General features: G+C 37.3%; 1 protein-coding gene across 1 annotated transcript in view; it reads left to right on the top strand.

Annotated features, from left to right (window-relative positions):
- LOC113984997 (protein tyrosine phosphatase receptor type N2) overlaps positions 1 to 17848 on the top strand; it is a gene marked incomplete at its 5' end in the record, with an annotated part of 86648 nt that overhangs the window by 46066 nt on the left and 22734 nt on the right. Inside the window, 4 exons of the mRNA XM_039385573.1 lie at positions 5208 to 5327; positions 6472 to 6638; positions 12258 to 12311; positions 14325 to 14389. Of these exons, the coding sequence (XP_039241507.1) occupies positions 5208 to 5327; positions 6472 to 6638; positions 12258 to 12311; positions 14325 to 14389 (406 nt within the window). The remainder of the gene's footprint in view (positions 1 to 5207; positions 5328 to 6471; positions 6639 to 12257; positions 12312 to 14324; positions 14390 to 17848) is intronic.

Consider the following 17848-nt stretch of genomic DNA (forward strand, 5'->3'; position numbering starts at 1 on the left):
AGTTTTGATTCCCAAGTTTTATTTTCCTTGCCTGGGATGAGACTTCCTGCATGTCTAATCAGTTCTCACCTTCAGAAAGAAGAACAGATGAAAACCAGTAGAATGCAATTCAATGTGTAAAATATGCATATTTTAATTTAATAAAAGAAAAACAGCAAGGGAGATGTAGGCACAGAACAGTAGCCCCTAGAGCTCTAGTAACTTGTCAAGCCATGAGAAATAAATATAGCATTAGAAATTCCATAGGCGTTCAGTAAAGGAGTGTGCATTTGCCATGCTCACTTCTAATTATGGCTGTGGTTGGAGAAGGTACTTAGAAGTGGTCCTTTTAAAATTTGTATCCCTTTATTGCTTAGCTTACGTCTTTTCAATACTAAAGTGCAAAGCTAATTACTGATGATTTTTGTGGACTTTTGCTCCTTGATGTGGTTTTGTCAGCACTGCAATTCTAAACAGAGCTCATATTTAAATTATTTAATAATAAGGCTTGAGTTAGGAGTCTACTGAGAAGAATAAGAGCAGTTTATGTCTCTCTGAGAAAGCATAAATTATTGCAACACATGCAATCATCTTGAGTTTGCCTTTCCCGTTGACTTCCAAACAAGTGATGCTGCAACAGCAGGGGACATAATACAGGGAGCCAGACTGATGACTTCATATTTATATATGGCCCACTCTGAAGCCATCTTTTCAGCTGCAGTCAGATACTTTTTAAATTAAAAACAGATTGTTGATCATTAATTTTTCAACATGCAGGTTGCCTTAGCTGTCAGGCACTGCTATGATTTTGCAAGTGGCAATTCTGACCTTGCCAGATTTGACCCTTTTCATATCAAAATGATAAGTCATTTTCAAACAAAGTAGTTTGCAAAAACCATTTGTATTACTTTTTGACTGGCATACATTGTGAAGTTCTAGTTGATAAACAAAAATCTAAATTCCCCGCCATTTTTTTCTTCAGTTAAAAGCTCTCCTTTCTTTTAAAACTTGAAAGAAGTCACAGTCGAGTTAATTATTTTCACAATATGTAATGGAAGAATATTATCTGACCCAGCAAGCGTTAGTACCTTGCTTTGTTGGGTTCTTTTAGGAGTTGTGTTTATTCATGTTGAGTTTTGATTATCATTAGAAATTATTTGGGTTCTCTTTGCTGTTTTTTCTGCTTTTCCAAATCTTTGTATTTTCCAACTATATTGGAAGCCTAAAAGACTGAAAAGGCACATTCTGTAGTTTGCTGGAAATCTCTCCCAGAAAGCAGCTGGTGTGATTAGCCTGTTATATTTAGTGAACTTGCTGTATTTAACTGATTATCCCATCTATTTTCTACTTTTAAATCGTCACATTTTAGAAACTTCTCCACTAGTCTCCATTAAAAGAAGAGCATCTGGGCAGAGCTCATATCTTGTCATTTCCCCATCACTAAAATTAAGAAAATGACTGAAAAATAAGTTTGGGGAGGATCATTCATTACAAAAAGAAGCTTCAAAAAAGAGGAGTTTCATATTAACCATTTTATTTACAAGCTAGTAAACATTTTCAAATATAAACTATCAAAAAAATAATGTTTTATCAGATTTATGGCAGTTTTGTAACACTGGTTCTACTATTTGTGACTTTATTTTTCTCCTTGCTTAAAAAACCAATTCTGTGCTCCTCCTCAAGTAATTCATACTAAATATAATTCAGCCCAGTGTGGAAGTCCTTTGTATGGGACTGGCATGCTGGATAACCACAGCATGAGGTCTCCACACTTGGTGGATTTCATCAACAGGGAATCCTGCGGATCTCAAACACACTGCTCATCTTTGGGTTGCAGGATTCAGCCTTTAATTTGCAATAAGTGGAACAGGATGGTGTCATTCTTGTCTAAGAAATGTTTTGAGAATGATGCATACAGCAGAACCTCATTAAAGATCATTAACATGTTACTCTCCAGGCCTATAGGCTGAGGGCAGACGTCACACAAAATTACACACTGTTCTCCCTTTTCAGCCAAGCACAGTCTGTGAGCTCTGCAGTGAGCTCCTGCATGTAACTCAGACTTTATCTCTTCCATTCAGAAGACTCTGTTCAACATTTCTTCTTCTCCTGGAAGTATTACCATAATTTCCAAACATGAAACTGCCTGTGCTAAGTGATTTGAATAAGTTTAGGTTTATATATTTCAAATATATATGCGTGTATGATATATATATAAATGTTTAGATTTTATAGACACTTAGAGTCTAAGGCTTAACTTTGCTGGGCTCTACCTAAACGTAAAAGACTCTGCCCTCAGGGCTTGATATTCTCTTCATTCTTCTATCACATGCATTGACTTACTTTCTATTGTGCAAGCACACAAAGTTCAGAAGTATGAGAATTACCATGAATTCGCCACCAAACCTCCTCCTTTATTCTCTAAGCCCAGCTGAAATGTCTCTTTGGTAGCCAGAGGCACTTCTCCAGAGGCTCTACTGGGATTGTACACACCTGGTCTCTGTAACCAGTTCTTTTGCTACCAAGACACACTCTTTGGGGCCACTTTCCAGTTCATGGACATATCTCCACCCTGAGCACAGCAAAGTGTCAGTGCTGGGAAATGCAGCTTCTGAAAAACTCATCAAGGAGCTAAAGATGGAGAGGTGAACCAATACCAGTATAAAACTCTGTGAACTGGTTTTGATTCGTCCCGCTTCCCCATTATTTGGAAAGAAATCCAGATACCAGCCAGATGTTCTAATATTTGAATTAGCAAGGAAACAAAGAAAATGCTGTAGTCCTCCAGTCACAGGCTGTGAGCCTTAGTGGAAATCCCATCTCAATTGTAAGCACAGGAGATGCAGGGGCAGTTGTTGTAACAGGGATGATGGCACTAGGTGGTATTGCCTTCTTGATTTAGTAGATTTGACTCCTACTTTTCACACAATGACCTAAAAGAAATATTATACCCCAGAGTAACTTTGAAATTGTTTGTTTAAATTAACTTTCATTTGGATTTATGCTTAATGAAATCTTCAGAGATGCAGACAGCCCTTCTCTAATGAAATGCTCTATCTTTGAACCAATGAACAGGGTTGCCAAACTGTAAGAATTCCTCTCTAAATGAGTGGGCTTTTATAATGTTACACTTGGGTGGCACAGGCAGAGTGCTCGATGATTAGTTTATGGTCTAGATCATTGTATTTTTATTACACTCATAAAAACTGTGTTTCTCCTCATTTTCGTAATGGCTTCAATGAGCGTCTATACCTTCTAGAGGCACATTAAATCGTTATGTGATGGAAGTACTGATTTAGTGGGGCTAGTTTTAAAGTAAGATGCATGTTTTGAATTCTTATCTTAGTCTGATTGCTGACTGAAAAAGTGAAACTACATTAGAATGAATGAAATCTGTAACATCTTCCTTACATATAAAGAAGGTTCCCAGCTGTGGCCTGAAATGCAGTACATAAAAGATACAAATGATAAATCTACATCTGCCTGTAAAATGTCTATAATTTTAAAGTACTTTTAAATGGTTTGTGGCATTCTGAGATTTTAACATGATGATGAGGGAATTACAGTATTTTTATTTAAAAAAATCTTTTAAGGAGAAAAAAGAAAACAGATAAGAAAGATTATTTTTTATTCTTAAATTCCACTGTAATTTTCTCCCCACTTCTATCAAAATGAGAAATAATCCTATTCTGTGCAAACTCTAGATTCATTTCTCTAAATGATTCTAAGCTGGTTTTAAAAGTTGTTTTAATTATGTGCAAAATGAAAAAAAGGGAAGAAAAATGTTATTTGTTTTTCTATATGCAAGCTCTTCTTAAAAGAGAAGACAACATCATTATCCATGAATGGGAAACCTTTTTATTTGATACGTAATTAAAAAAAATAATCCTTGAATTGAATGTATCATCTCATCTTTGCACAGTTTAGACAAAGGCCTTTTTTGTTGACAAAATTTACATGTCAATACAGTTGCTTATAAATATTTCTGTGAAATAAACATAACCCTTCACAAAAAGAGCAGTTTACTCTACATTTAGTAATTTTATATGCTAGCAAAAAGACAATGAAAGTTGTATGCAAATATAACATCAATGTACAGCATAATAATAACAGTTTTTAGTAATTATGCTGCTTGGTATTAATTCATAGGAGCCTTTTTGTTCAGCCATGGGCTGTGTTTGGAACAGAGATATGCCAGACCCGAGCATCTCTGCTTGTTTGCTGTTTGTGGAAGACATCCACAAATGCTTTAGTTGAGGATGTGCTGGATTCCTGTATCCTACTCTGTGACTGGTCTAAATTATTAAGGGATCATGCTAGCAGTGAAGATACTCTGTTTTCCTCTGTTCCTGCAGTACTTATGCTCTGTGAGAGCAGCAGCAGTTGGACTTTCCTTCTATCTCCAGAAAAAAAAAAAAAGGAAAGTAAAAGGAGAAAAGAGAACTAGAAAAGAGAAAGGGCAAGGGGAGAGAACAAAAAAAAAATAAGGAAAGGAAAATAAAATATAAACAAGAAAAAGACAGAGAAAAGGGAAAAGAGAAAGGAAAAGAAAGAAAAAGGAAGAAAGAAAATAAAGGAAAAAATGAAGGAAAGGGAAAGTAATGCATGTTTGCAACAGATCTTTTATAAATGTGCATTTGGAGGGATGATTTATATTCCTCTGAAGCATTTCTGGAAGAATAGATTTCGTTTGGGTTTTTCTTGTCTTTTCTTCATTATTTTTGTTCAGGTGCAACTTTTATGATTGTTTCAGTAATGCAGCACTTTAATGACTTTTGCTACTTGGCAAACTGAAAAAAGGCACAGGGCTGAGAACAGAAACAAGTTTCAGTGTGTGTGACTTCAGTAGGTCCGTGCTGCTTTAGTATTAAATATCAAATCTTAAATAGCTGGGTGTTCTGCTAGCATCATTCAGTTTTCCTTTAGTGGATCTAAAAGTTTGACAGAAAAGCAGCTGAACACAGTACCAGGAGCAAGGAGAGATTTTGTGGATGACCCAAATTGAATTTGCGGGAAATTCTTTAATATTTCATGGACGCCTGCAAAATATGGTGCCAGTTTATTCGGGGATTTGAAAGCAGCTGCAGAGTAAAAGTGTCTAATGAAAATGAAATAAATTTCCTGTGAATGGAATAAATTTTGATTGTGTGTCTGAGTGCAGTAATTATACATGTCACGCAGTAATTAGGCAGTCACAATGTGGCCACGGTGTCTTTCTTTGTCTGCAGATGGTCTGGGAGAACGGCTGTGTCGTTATTGTCATGCTGACACCCCTCGTGGAAAACGGAGTCAAACAGTGCTACCACTATTGGCCAGACGAAGGGTCAAACCTCTACCACATCTATGAGGTACCTACACAAAATATCTGGTTGCAAACGTGACAGTAAGTGCACGGGTTGGTTTCACACGGGGCGAAACGGTGTTGAAACCGATCTAACTTGGAGGTCGAGCTGAGGGCTCTTAGACACGCTTGGTGTGCCTTCGAGTAGTTTCAGATTTGCAAAAAGCTGGCGTGCAGCCTTCATAGCCAGGTAGTTTCCATCGAATAAAATATAGTAAATAGTGAGTCAAATATTACAATTTTAATAAGGGCGGTAATTTTGCTTTTCAAATGGTTTTGCAAGTGGTTGATATATGAGAGCGTGTATTTATATTTTATAGGAAAATAGTATTTTTAGAACTAGTGAATTTTGCCTTAGGAAAGACATATGTATATCTTTGCAGAAAAGTCTCTATATTGCTGTAGTAATTAATCCTATCTATTTTTACCTCTTTTCTCAGTCACAACAACAAATATATATTTTTATTTTCTGCTCTGCATTTCTAGCCCAAAATATCATATCGACAGTTTTCTTGCTATGTAACATTGGCAACGGCTGTCAGATTTTTCCAGTTGTCCAGCTGTGTAGAGGAAGAAAATAGCACCACAATGTCAAATACGAAGAAGTGGGGAGATATTGTGAAGAAATATTGTTGTTTAGGCTAAAATGAGAACAAACTCATTGCCTGAAAAGATGAGCTCTGCAAAGAAGCTGCATTTTTTAATGCTTATTTTTCTTCATAGCAAAGAAACCAAATTTTCACTTCTCATATGAGTTCAACTCAGATTTTTAAGACGTCCAAGAGTGTCCTGGGCAATGCACTTGTGGGCAATTCCAGATAGAAAGCAATTGCCAGTCTAGGACATTTTCAATACAAATGACCTTTTGTATTCACATAATGTTATAAACTTAGTGAATTTTCTTTTGCATTAAAATTGTCAAGATTTTTCTTATGTTTTCAATACAATAGCAGAGGCAGCTAACCCCTTTCTGACAACTACACTGATTGCTATATCAGTTTTCTTTTTTCTCCCCAGTACCGGCCAATTTGCTAATAAAAATAACATTTTCATGCATTTCCTTCATCCCAGACCTCTTACACCTGCAATCCTGAAGACGTGACTTGCAACCAAAATTGCTGATCTCTATTTGTTCCTTCCCGTGGGTGTAGGTAAATCTTGTCTCTGAGCACATCTGGTGTGAGGATTTCCTCGTGAGGAGCTTCTACCTGAAGAACCTGCAGACAAACGAGACGCGCACAGTGACACAGTTCCACTTCCTTAGCTGGAACGATCAGAGGGTTCCTGCTTCCACAAGATCACTTCTGGATTTCCGCAGGTAAAGCACAAAGTATGACTGTGTGTTTAAGATGATACTGGTCTGAGGAACTAGACTAGTGCTTTTATTTGTCCTTTAAAGATTTTTGGTTTGAAAGGGGGTTCCTCAGCCTGTGATGTCACAATGCTAAGCTAACACAAATATCTGCAATAGGTTGATGTTTAGTGTTGTTTCACACAGAGATGTTTCCTGGTTTTAAGACATACTCATTTCCCATTCAGAGATCGATACCTTTCCTCCTTTTGTACAGTTCTTCAGTGCTGCTTCTGTAATTCTTTGTTTTTCAAGAATTTATCCATGCTGAAATTTCCAGGCTTTTTGTGTGGCTCCTCTAAGATCCTTATTTCAGGACTCTCACAAATAAATTAGGAAGTATGAGCATGCTTGGAAAAAAGAATCACGATGGAGTCATATGGCGATAACGTCATTCCCATGGGAGCATTTGCTCATAAGGATCCAACAGTGAGGTCTGTAGACCTTTGGCTGCAGGAAGGTGAAAATTTGAGAAAGCAGACGAAAATGTTGACAAAGCATACCCTCTGGAATTTTAAAGAAAGTCCACGTGGCTTTAAAATACAAATACACAAAGGCAAAAACCTGTGAAAGTCCTTGCCACCTTCTCTAACGTTTGCTGTGTCTATCTAAATTTTAATTTGAAAATTAAAGCCATGCATGATAAATACTGGAGCGAAATAATCTTCATTTGATTGCAAACCGTGCCCAGTGCATCATGTGTAGGTGTTAGCGTGTATCAGCTAATCCACAGCGATGCGCTTATGACTAATGAAAAGAATCTCCGAGAGGTTTGGGGAGTTGGTTCTCAATCCACAAGCGGCCTGTGGGATCGCGTGTTGTTCTCTCTGCACTACAATATTATCTACAACCCCCCGAAGTGATTATAAGGGGCTCAGCGCTCAAAAGGTCCAAACTTGTTTCTTTCAATAAGTGCTGGAAGCTCTGACTGACGCCAGTGGAAGTTGTGCATCTGCACCCGAGGGGAGAAGCTGGCGTGTATCCAACAGGAGCTGTTTGCACAGTTGTCTGTTGGCAAAATTTTACCCTTAAAAATTTGGGACTTAATGCCGCCCTTCGTCCATTCAGTATTCTTGTACATCTTGCAAGGCTTTTCAGAGCACAGAATCATCTCACACGGTGCAGGTCGAGTAACAGAGTACAGCTGCTGTGAGTCACTTGGGGCTGTGACCAGGTGAGAATGTGAGGATCTGCTACAGGCCCAACACAAAAGCAATAGTGGAGAAAGGAAGCGTAGGATGGAGTTGAAATTGTAATTGAATTTTCAAGGTTTTCTTCTCTGGGTTCAACTTGAATATGATTTTTATAGGTTGATTTCCCTTTGCTTGTGGTACTGAGGAAGTTGCCTGTAGTGAATTTCTGTATTGAGAATTCTGAGTCGGTTCCATTAAGCTGTGTGAGGTGCAGCACAGAGCCAATGCAGCGACCGACTTCACCCTTTTTAAAGTTAGTGGGAAATCTGGTCGCAATTCTAACTAGAGTATAAATGAGCCTGTACAGCCAGGACATCTGAAGTTTGGAGTGCCTCAGCCCCGACCTGCTTCAGTAAGGATTGAGGTCCCTGCATGAGCTGCAGGATTAGATCTACAGTAAGTCACAGTTCACATCGCCAAGAAAGCACTTCTTAGGGTGACATTGTGTAAGGGTTAAATAGCCGAGTTGAAGAAGTGTTGTGCAATACTTTGAAAAAGAAAAATGATAACTAGATGAGAAAAGTAGTGGAGCTGCCACTCTTTGTATTTAAAGCCAGTATGGGAATGAACCTGTTAAGATTTAATTGAATTCTGAGTGTTCATTTCACATGTATTCACAGTCCAGCGTAGGGGACTGTAATCATTTGCTACGTGCAGATTTTGTACAATGAACTCATAGTGCTGAATGCATAGTAAAATTCCGCCTGAAAAGGAATTTTGGCATGCAAAATAGCTGGTCTATGAATCTCAGTTTTCTTGGTCATCTGATCTTTTTTTTTTTCTTTTTCTTTCTTTTTTTTTTGTTTTTTTAATGACAAAAAACCTAATGCACTATTGCTAAAATAATGTATTTGGAATTCATTTATACAATACATGTTTTGCACCTTAAGCTTTCTATTTAAAGTACAAACTCCGCTGGATTACAACAGCTGAGTCATAAAGCCCCCAGAACAAATGCCTGACAGTGCTACCATACTCTTAGTAGGGTAGTGCTAGGAGGGGACTACTCTCATTTCTTTTAATCTTATCTATGTTTTTATGTGCATTCAGTGTGTTTGTATATATATATGGATATGTGTGTATATTTATATATTCACATACATATATGAAATTAAGCATATACATAACCAACCCTCTATTTTTTATAATTCATCACCAAGAAAAATTGGATTCCCAAAATTACCTTGCCCAGAGTCTGTCTGTGGAAATATGGACCTTAAAATTTTTATTGAAGTAAATTTTCCTAGTCTCTTTGAAAACTGAAAGCTTACATTTCTCTTACTATGTATCAGACAGTGATTTAGATGATTTTGCATCTAGAAGATACATTAAACCTTGCTGAATAATCTATCATACTGTCATAATGTAGGTATAAATTGCCAAAAAGAGATTATTCTATATATTTCACAAATCTATACAAAAGACAGTCCCTGAGAGGTGAGGCTACTACGGAAAACACTGGTCAGTTTTAAATGCTTCTGGAGTCCTAATTTCATTTTGAACAATAGACCAATCATTATTGCTCTGGACTAGCTTGTTAGTCATGCACTGATATGTGTCATTAAATATTTCTTGAGCCCAGAGGGAGCACATTTACACTTTAAAGAGGGACTGCTAAGCTAAAAGATAATTAGCATCACATGTGAGGGCTTTGCTTAAAATATATATCTATTATGCTATCACTTCTCGCTGTGTGCAATGGCATTTACTAACACTGCTCACTTTAAAAATGGACAAATTCTTATTTTGCCAGCTAATTAGCGGTTGCCAGTGTCATTTTTGTGATGTTGCAGCTAGTAATATGAGCCCAGTTGCATAGTCACAAAAGTGATCATTGGAAACTGTGACTCTGCTGCAGGGACAATGTGGGAAACCCCTTTTCTGAGCCTCTAACGACCTCTGACCTTTGCTTGCTGATGGTTTGCATGATGATTTCTTTTTCACTCAATGAGCCAAGGGTTGGTTTGTATTACTAATCATTCTTTCTAAGTTAATTCTTCCTGTATATGTATATATATATATAATATATATTTTCTTCAACATTCAAGAACTTTGCTTACTGATGAATTTTCAGCTCACTCTCATTAGCCAGAATTAAGAATGAAATGAGATGTTGCTGCATTTCTAAATATTTTCATAAACTATATATAGACAAAGCTCTGAACCAGCTGGATTGAAACCCTTTGTTTTAATGTGTTTTCTGAAATGTGTGATAATGAAAATGTTTGAAACGCCTTCAATAAAACTGACATACATAAGGTGTCTTTCCCTAACATGTGTCTCTGACTGTCTGATTTACTGAGAGGTCTGATAGATTTAGATCAAGTTTGTCACTGAAATTATATTAGGACTTTGGTAGATGGCTAGTCACAACATGCAAATATCATATTAGTGGGACCATGCAAGGAACAAAGGAACCACACAAGCAGAAAGAAAAATGGTAAATACCCCTCTGTAGTGATTAGCTTTTATTTAATACTTCAAATGCAAAAACAACTCTTTGCTAATGCACATGATGGGGATGGGGGGAGGATGACCAGCTGCACATCAGGAAATGCAGACTGATTGTATCACGTGTCTGTAAAGACATTTCAAATATAACTTATTGTACAATACAAAAATAAATATCAGGCTTTATATCATATAGAAGCAGCTGATCCTCAGATATGACCATCAAGAACTGAATGATTCATTCATGTGTAAAGTCTGCTGCAGCTTAAGTCATTGAGGTTTTGCTTGGTACTGCCTGTGTATATATGTATTTATGGACCTATAAATGATCCATTTAACTTCTGAAGTCAAGTGCTCCTCAATGACTTACCACTTATTTCACAGAACATTGTTCTACTGCATTAATTACTTACATCCAGGGAATATAAATAGAGACAGGATGTCTCTGCAAGTATGCTTTACATAAGTAACCAAGAGAGTAAGAATTGTGAAAAACTCCTGAATTCAAATGTTTAAAGGGAATAATTACAAGAACTTAATATTGTTTTCAAGTTTGGTTAGAATATTAAATAACAAAAAGCAGAATGTGAAAACATAGTTTCATGGGATATCACCAACACCTTCGTAGCCTGTTTGGGTTGAGTTCCAGGTATCCCAACACCCTGTCAGAAGTTTAGGCATCCTCAGGCTATACTGTAAGCAATGTTTAAAGATATATGCATGTTTTCACAGCACAGATGTTGGTGAATAGTTGAACAGCCAAGAACTAAATGATTCAGTAGGTTAGTTATGCTTTAAAATTCATAATAACATCATACCACTGTTGCCAAATTTCAGCAGCTCAGTTCAGTTTAGCCATCAGGATCCTGTGTGACACTGGCACTGAGATGGGAACTATTGGAGGGTCTGGACACCCCTTGAAAGCTGCCCTATGAAATGGTTTTATAGGAGACCTTCTAGCTCCAGTAAACTCAAACACCTCATCAAATAATTTGAATGGAAGGTTTTGATTTCCTGAAGCAATGCTTTCCCATTTTAGTCTTTATTCATCTTGCCTTGTTAACATATGTGTGCATATTTTATGGGTTTTTGGGCCTGTAGCATACTTGACATGCAAAATATATCCTAGAGCGAAAGAGAGGGCTTGGGATTTGGGGTTTTGTAAGGCAATTTAAATGGAATTAAACCAATTTTGTGGGCTCTGTTCTTAGACTAAGTGTCTCAGTTTGCTTGAGCACTAGTTAATTCTTTCATTGAGTTCATCAGCAGACCTATTCTATGACTGTACTTTTATTGATTGATTTCACATATATCCTCTTACCACTGAGACTGTTTGACCAGGAAGCTGTTGAAAACAACAATATTTAAATATAAAATGTATAAGATTTTTGAAGTAGAACCAAAGCAGTAAAGCTTACTGATGGGTTTAGTTATTTTTACTACAATGCATTACATTTTAGAATTTTTAAGAAACCTTTCAGGAGATTTGGTATTTGCCTTTCTGGGAAGAAGTAGTGTTACAAATCAGCACACATTGTACAAAGAGTACTGGATTAACCATTTTTAATTTTGGATTCAGTTTGATGCCCCTTGATATTTCTTTGAGCAAGCTCATGAACTCAGAGTTTGCTTTAAAATTAAAGCATCTCAAGATAATCTTAATTTTGGAGATACATGAACCTTTTGAGAAAATAGTTCATTTATTTTGCCCAGACAACAGTAATAATGGGATGTTTTCTGGGATTTCTACAGCAGCAAAGCAGAAGTAAACTTTAAACAAAATTATGTACCTAACAACTGCTCGTTATATTAAGAAATTATCATCCTGAGTATTTCTTTAAAGACAGCAATATTTGCATTTTCTTATTGCTTATTTTTGACAGTTGGCTAAAGAAAAAATTATAATGTGCTTAATTAATTTTTTGTGTCTGTTTTATTTCAGAAAAGTAAACAAGTGCTACAGGGGTCGCTCTTGTCCAGTAGTTGTTCATTGCAGGCAAGTACAATTTCTAAAATAGCTTTAGAGAGATCTATATGTGTTAGAATTTAATATAGGTATAAGTTAAGTGGGCAAGTTAAAGCTTTAGATTAATCACTAAACAGATAGTGAGGTAGGCTGAACATATTAAGTTTAATTCAACTGGGTTTTAATGCTAACTAATACTTAGGATCTGTTTTCATAATAAAATTATCCTTTCATATGATTTTGTAGACATTGAACCATGACTTAACAATGTATGGTCAGACTTTCCAGTATAAGTAGCGCTTCAATTTCATATATCTTCAAAATTATGGAGGTTTTTTGCATTCCCTCCCAATTTAGCCTTATTTTATTAACAGATAGTTATGTTTTATTTCTTCTTTGCTTGCTTTTAGAGATCATGGTAAGAGGGCAGTGTCAGGGAGTGGAAAACTGCCTGAGTAATCCTTTAATCACAGGTTATTTTTAGGCCTGATAATCTGATAGATGCACACGAAGGCTGTCAGGCAGGTCAATGGAAAACTTTACTATAATGTTGTGTTTTGCCATTGGAGGTTCTGAGTTGTAAGGAGAATGCTGCACTACTTATCAAAAATATCCTTGTAGATAATGAAGGTAGAAAACCTGCCCTGCTAAGAGGCAGGATGTTTGCCATGTGGCACTCCACTTCGGGTGGTACTGAGGAGGGAGGGGATGTGTTTCTCACCTGGTTCAGCTGAGTCACCTTCCACTGGATGCAAGGAGGCCTCAGCAGAGGTGAATGCTCCAGAGGAGGCTTGTTTGCATTGCCTTCAGGAAACCTGAGATAATAAATGTCTGAACCAGAATGAAGAGCCTTCAAGTTTCTCATTGTTTCCTTACTACAGTGGATGGAAATATGTACCATCAGCTCATCAGTTTTTGTTTTTATTGATCCTGATTGCTGCCTTGTCTCTCATTATTCAGCTTAAGTAATAAGATTGTGTCTTTATTCCCTTCATAGACAGAGAAAAAAAATTATTACCTCCTTTTCTCTAAACAGTGATCTAATAACTGGAAGAAAAAAAAACTCGTTCTACAGAGACTTAACAAAAATTAAGTTTCATAGTCTGCCTGTAAACAGAATGCAATAATGCACTTCATGCTGTTCTATTATTTTTCCTTTCGTTAATTCTTGTACACAAATTGAGCTATCAATAAAAACAATGGCTTAATTAATAAAACTACATACCAGTCTAATTGGTCACACATGCACCTTTGTAAAAATTTTGGGGAGGGAAGGAAAAAAAGCTTTTGCTTAAAGTCTTAATTATGTTTGCTAACAGCAGCTCTAAAAGAGCATCACGCTGGCAATTACACGTTGCTCTCTGAAAGGGACAGAAGCTGCATTCAGATTAGGGCACTTTCCCCCTCATGAGGCTCGATCTCACATCTCTGAGGAAGGGCTATTGATACATAGAAGTTAAAGCTGTTTCTTAGGAATTACATTATAATGTTTTTTCTGGTCGTTGCAACCAAGGAAGAATTAAAGGGAAAGGGAAAGGTAAAAATAAAAAACCAAACCACTTATGATGTATAGTGAGGAAAGACTGCAGTCCCTCCATAACCAAATATTTTAGTTCTTGAACAGGTCTCTGCATTCCCTCTGAACACTGTGTTCAAATGCATTTTTGACTGTTCTGGTTAATGTTCTGGTCTCACTTATTCTGTGATTTTTGATCTGAACTGACTGTGAGGTCATTGAAGAGAAATGGTATCCTGGTTGGTATCCACTGTTGTTTAAAATGTTTTTCTCACATAAACACAACTTGGCTTAAAAAATCAAAGCGAAGGCCCGTTATCCATGCAGGCTAGTGGTTAATCTTCCACAACCAGCTTGTGTTAATTCAGTTCAAGCTTGTCTGCTTTCTCAGTACCCTACCTTAACCCCTCATTCTCTCCTCTCCCCCCATGTGTAACAGTATATAACATTAAAGGCAGGTACCTTCACGTTGAATCTAGATTCACATTGATAGGCTTTATTTTTTCTTTTTCCTTTTCTGTTGGCAGCGATGGTGCAGGAAGAAGTGGAACCTACATTCTAATTGACATGGTTCTCAATAAAATGGCCAAAGGTGAGAATCGAAAGGCTTGTTACTTCCTCAGTACTGAAAAATGTGCTTGTGTTGCCATGACAACAGTGGGGGAGCAATAGACACAGAAAATCTGAGAATAAATTAGAGGCAAATTGTACTCTTTCCTGAATGTTCTATAGTTTTATTTTCATAACAATTTTAAACAGCAAACCCTAACGCAATTGCTTTGTGAATGAGCAAGTGTGTTTCTGCTGTTGAAAAGTATTTGAATTTTTAAATTTATCATTTAAAATAGGACTACTGTTTTTAGAATTAGAAGCTTCGGGTCTGTACAGTTCTGGTTTAGTGGTTCCTGGGCTGGTCATGACTTGCTCAGTCCCCTGTCACCTACCCAGCCACGATGGTCAGTTGTGATCACTTTGCTTTTTGTAGCTGCCCCTTGCCACCAAAGGACCTAAAAGTGCTGGTGCCAGACAGGGCTTCATGTGCTGCAGAAATTTGTCTCTTAGAAGGAGAAAGACTGTAGTGAACAGGAACAGGGGACTGAAAATAAATCAGTTAATTCTCTGTTTCAAGTTCTGGTACTATCTGTTTGATGCTGAACATTGTATTTAACTTTTCTGTTTCTTAGTGGGCTTATCTGTAATATGTAATTTTATGAAGTGGGAAATCATCTGCCAACATAAACATAAACTGTTGTTTGTTTAAAATGAAGTCTATAGATCTCTAGAGATTGAGACTGTTCCTTTATTTTTTCTTGATTGGTAAATGGTTCATGATGGGAAGTACTTAAGATACCCTGAAATAATTTTTGATAGAATTAAAGAAATTTTTAATACTGATACTGTCTTCATAAGGATGGAAGGTGAAAGCAGGCATGTAAACCTGACAAAAAATATACAAAAATAGTAATTTACCTTTACTGACTCTCAACCTGAATTCTTAAGCCACCTTGATCCGGCATTATGCACATCTGTGTATTTAATGAAAAAGGATTAGTTCTAAAAACATATTAATTTATATAGAGAAACAATAATATTTAGTTCTTTGAGTTCTAGTCACTTTACAGTTGTTGTTTTAAATCTTCTAACACAGACATATTTTTATATGTAGTTTAAAAATACACTCCATGCTTTACAGTCATCTGCTGTTGCATCCTGAATATTCCATCCTCTGGGACATGGTGGCATCCTGTCCCTTTAGAAAGATTTTAGCATTTTTTTCCTCTCTGGATTCTGTAAACATGTCTCGTCAAACATGGACTGAATTTTCTGCCTGCGAGCATCATGTGGAACTTGCTGCTGATGCTAAAAGAAGTTGTATGTTTGCCTTCTCCTTTGCACCGTACTGAAAATAAATTTTTCAGTGGGATGAGATTAGTTTTTCTTGCTCGTTGGAAAATAGGTTTTTGGTCTGTGAAGGAATATGAAGATATTTCCAATGCTTGTTACATGCCACGTGACAACCTAGATTTAAAAATAGAAGCAATGGTACATCGTAAAATTAATGCAGACCTTTGTTAAGTGTTTGTTCAGCTCATTTCAGTCATCAGCAGTGAGAAGCCATAGTGAAAACTAGATTTAAAGTATATGCAATTTATTGGCGTAAAGAAGTAAATGAGAAGTATTTTCTAGCTCGGGGCTTTCAGCCACTTAAGGGAGGGTTGACTTTGTTGTAAAAGCACTGAAGAATGCCATTTATTGACTCCATTGTACCATGTAATGTCAAATTCCATTTTAAGTGTGGGCTTAGCGCTTCACAATACCAGACAAGTCATGTGAAACTGGCCAGAGAAAGGCGTCACAGGGCTTTTTGGAGATCGGTCACCCCCATTTTGTTCTTGACCTGCTCCCCTCTGCCCGTGGGGGTGTGCGACGTGAAATCCCCTGACCTGGTGCTTTGGCTGGAGTTTAAATGAAAGATCAAAGGGCAGAGCGGGCATCTCAGCCCTGCTGAGGTGGGCCTTTCCCAGGCTGTCACACTGTGCGGCCGCCAAAGGTTTTGTTCGGGCGGGAGCCGCGGCCCAGCCTGTGCGGCCGGGGCCCTCTTTGTCTGGCCTGAGAAGCTGGAGGCCCAGGTTGAGGATCCAATGTTCATCAAATGATCAAAGGCCTGAAGCCCTGGACATGAAATCTTTCTTTCCATTTCCTTTTCTTAGAGAATGAATTGCACGAGTGGCAAAGAATGCCCTTTCCAAAGCTTTTATGTGCAGTGCGAGGGCTAACTTCAGAGTCCTTCAGCGCTGAACATAAAAATGTAAGTGCACTTTCAATCTGGGCCCAGCTGCAGGGCCAGCATCGAGGAACCCTTCTTTCAAAAAGGCTTTTAAGGATTAAGGCCTTCAGTCTTTCAAAAAAAAAAAAAAAAAAAAAAAAACAACCAAAAAAACCCCTACACTACGGACTTTTAAGAATAAACTTAGAATAATTTGAGTTTCTTGTTCCACTGTCTGGTTTATTAGAAAGTAGACAACAATGCATTTTTAAATCAAAGTAAATAGAGGAGTACTTAGTTTCAGCAGTGGGAAAGTAGAAAGCAATCAATAAATGCCTTGGCTCTTTAGTGGGGTCTTTAATAGGGTAGGTTGGGAAAAGGAGCTCCTTTTTCATGTAATGATTTACTTCCCTGCATTCTCTTAGACAGTTAACTGTAAATGCCTTTGTCATTTACAATTTCTTCTACTGCTCATTGAATTAGTGCTAACACTTACTCTGTTAAACACATAAATTCATATCTTCTACTACCTTACTTTTTTCCACCCCTTATATTATTTAAAATGCTGAAAACCACCAGCAAGGGACTTGATCATAAAGCCTAAAGCAGGTGAAAAGAAATCAAGTTGGAGAAGATTTTGTTCTAGACATCTGCCATGTCAGTTGGACAGCCCCAACTTCTTTGAGGAAGGGAATTTTAAGGAACGAAATTTTAAAAAATCAAAGCATCTTGGTCTAGGACACTTGCAGAATGGTAAAAGTTGCTGCCAATGGCAGAAATGCCCCCGTGGTGTACTTAGGGGGGATTGAGCTGATGGGAGGACATGCAGGAGCTCACAGGAGCACTGGGACAGATTTCCTATGGGAGCAGGTTCTTAATGAATTTCACTTTCCTGAATGCAGTAAATGCAATGACTGCATCTGTGCACTGACTCCAAACAGCCACATTAAATAATCTTCTTAGATACTGGAATGGTCAGAGAGCAGTGATGTCTATCCAGTGCTACCATTCCTGTGTCATGTCAGCAGAAATTCTTAAAGGCAAAATGTATCCTTCTGTTCAGTTGTACCAATAATTAAAGCTGCTATTTATCGTGTAGTTTATTACTATCATGTTTTTCTTCCTAGATTCATTCATATGCCGTTGCCTAGAAAGTTTGGACAATTGATCCTTGACATCCCATTTGAACCTGGTGTTCTATGATTCTTTGATTCTGTGATATGCAGAGTAGTTACAAGGCCCTGATCCTATACCCATCAAACTAATAACAAAAACTAAACAGTA

Source organism: Pipra filicauda, unplaced genomic scaffold (assembly GCF_003945595.2).
Source record: "Pipra filicauda isolate LSUMZ 115617 unplaced genomic scaffold, ASM394559v2 scaffold420_size638996_pilon, whole genome shotgun sequence".
Lineage (NCBI taxonomy): Eukaryota > Metazoa > Chordata > Aves > Passeriformes > Pipridae > Pipra > Pipra filicauda.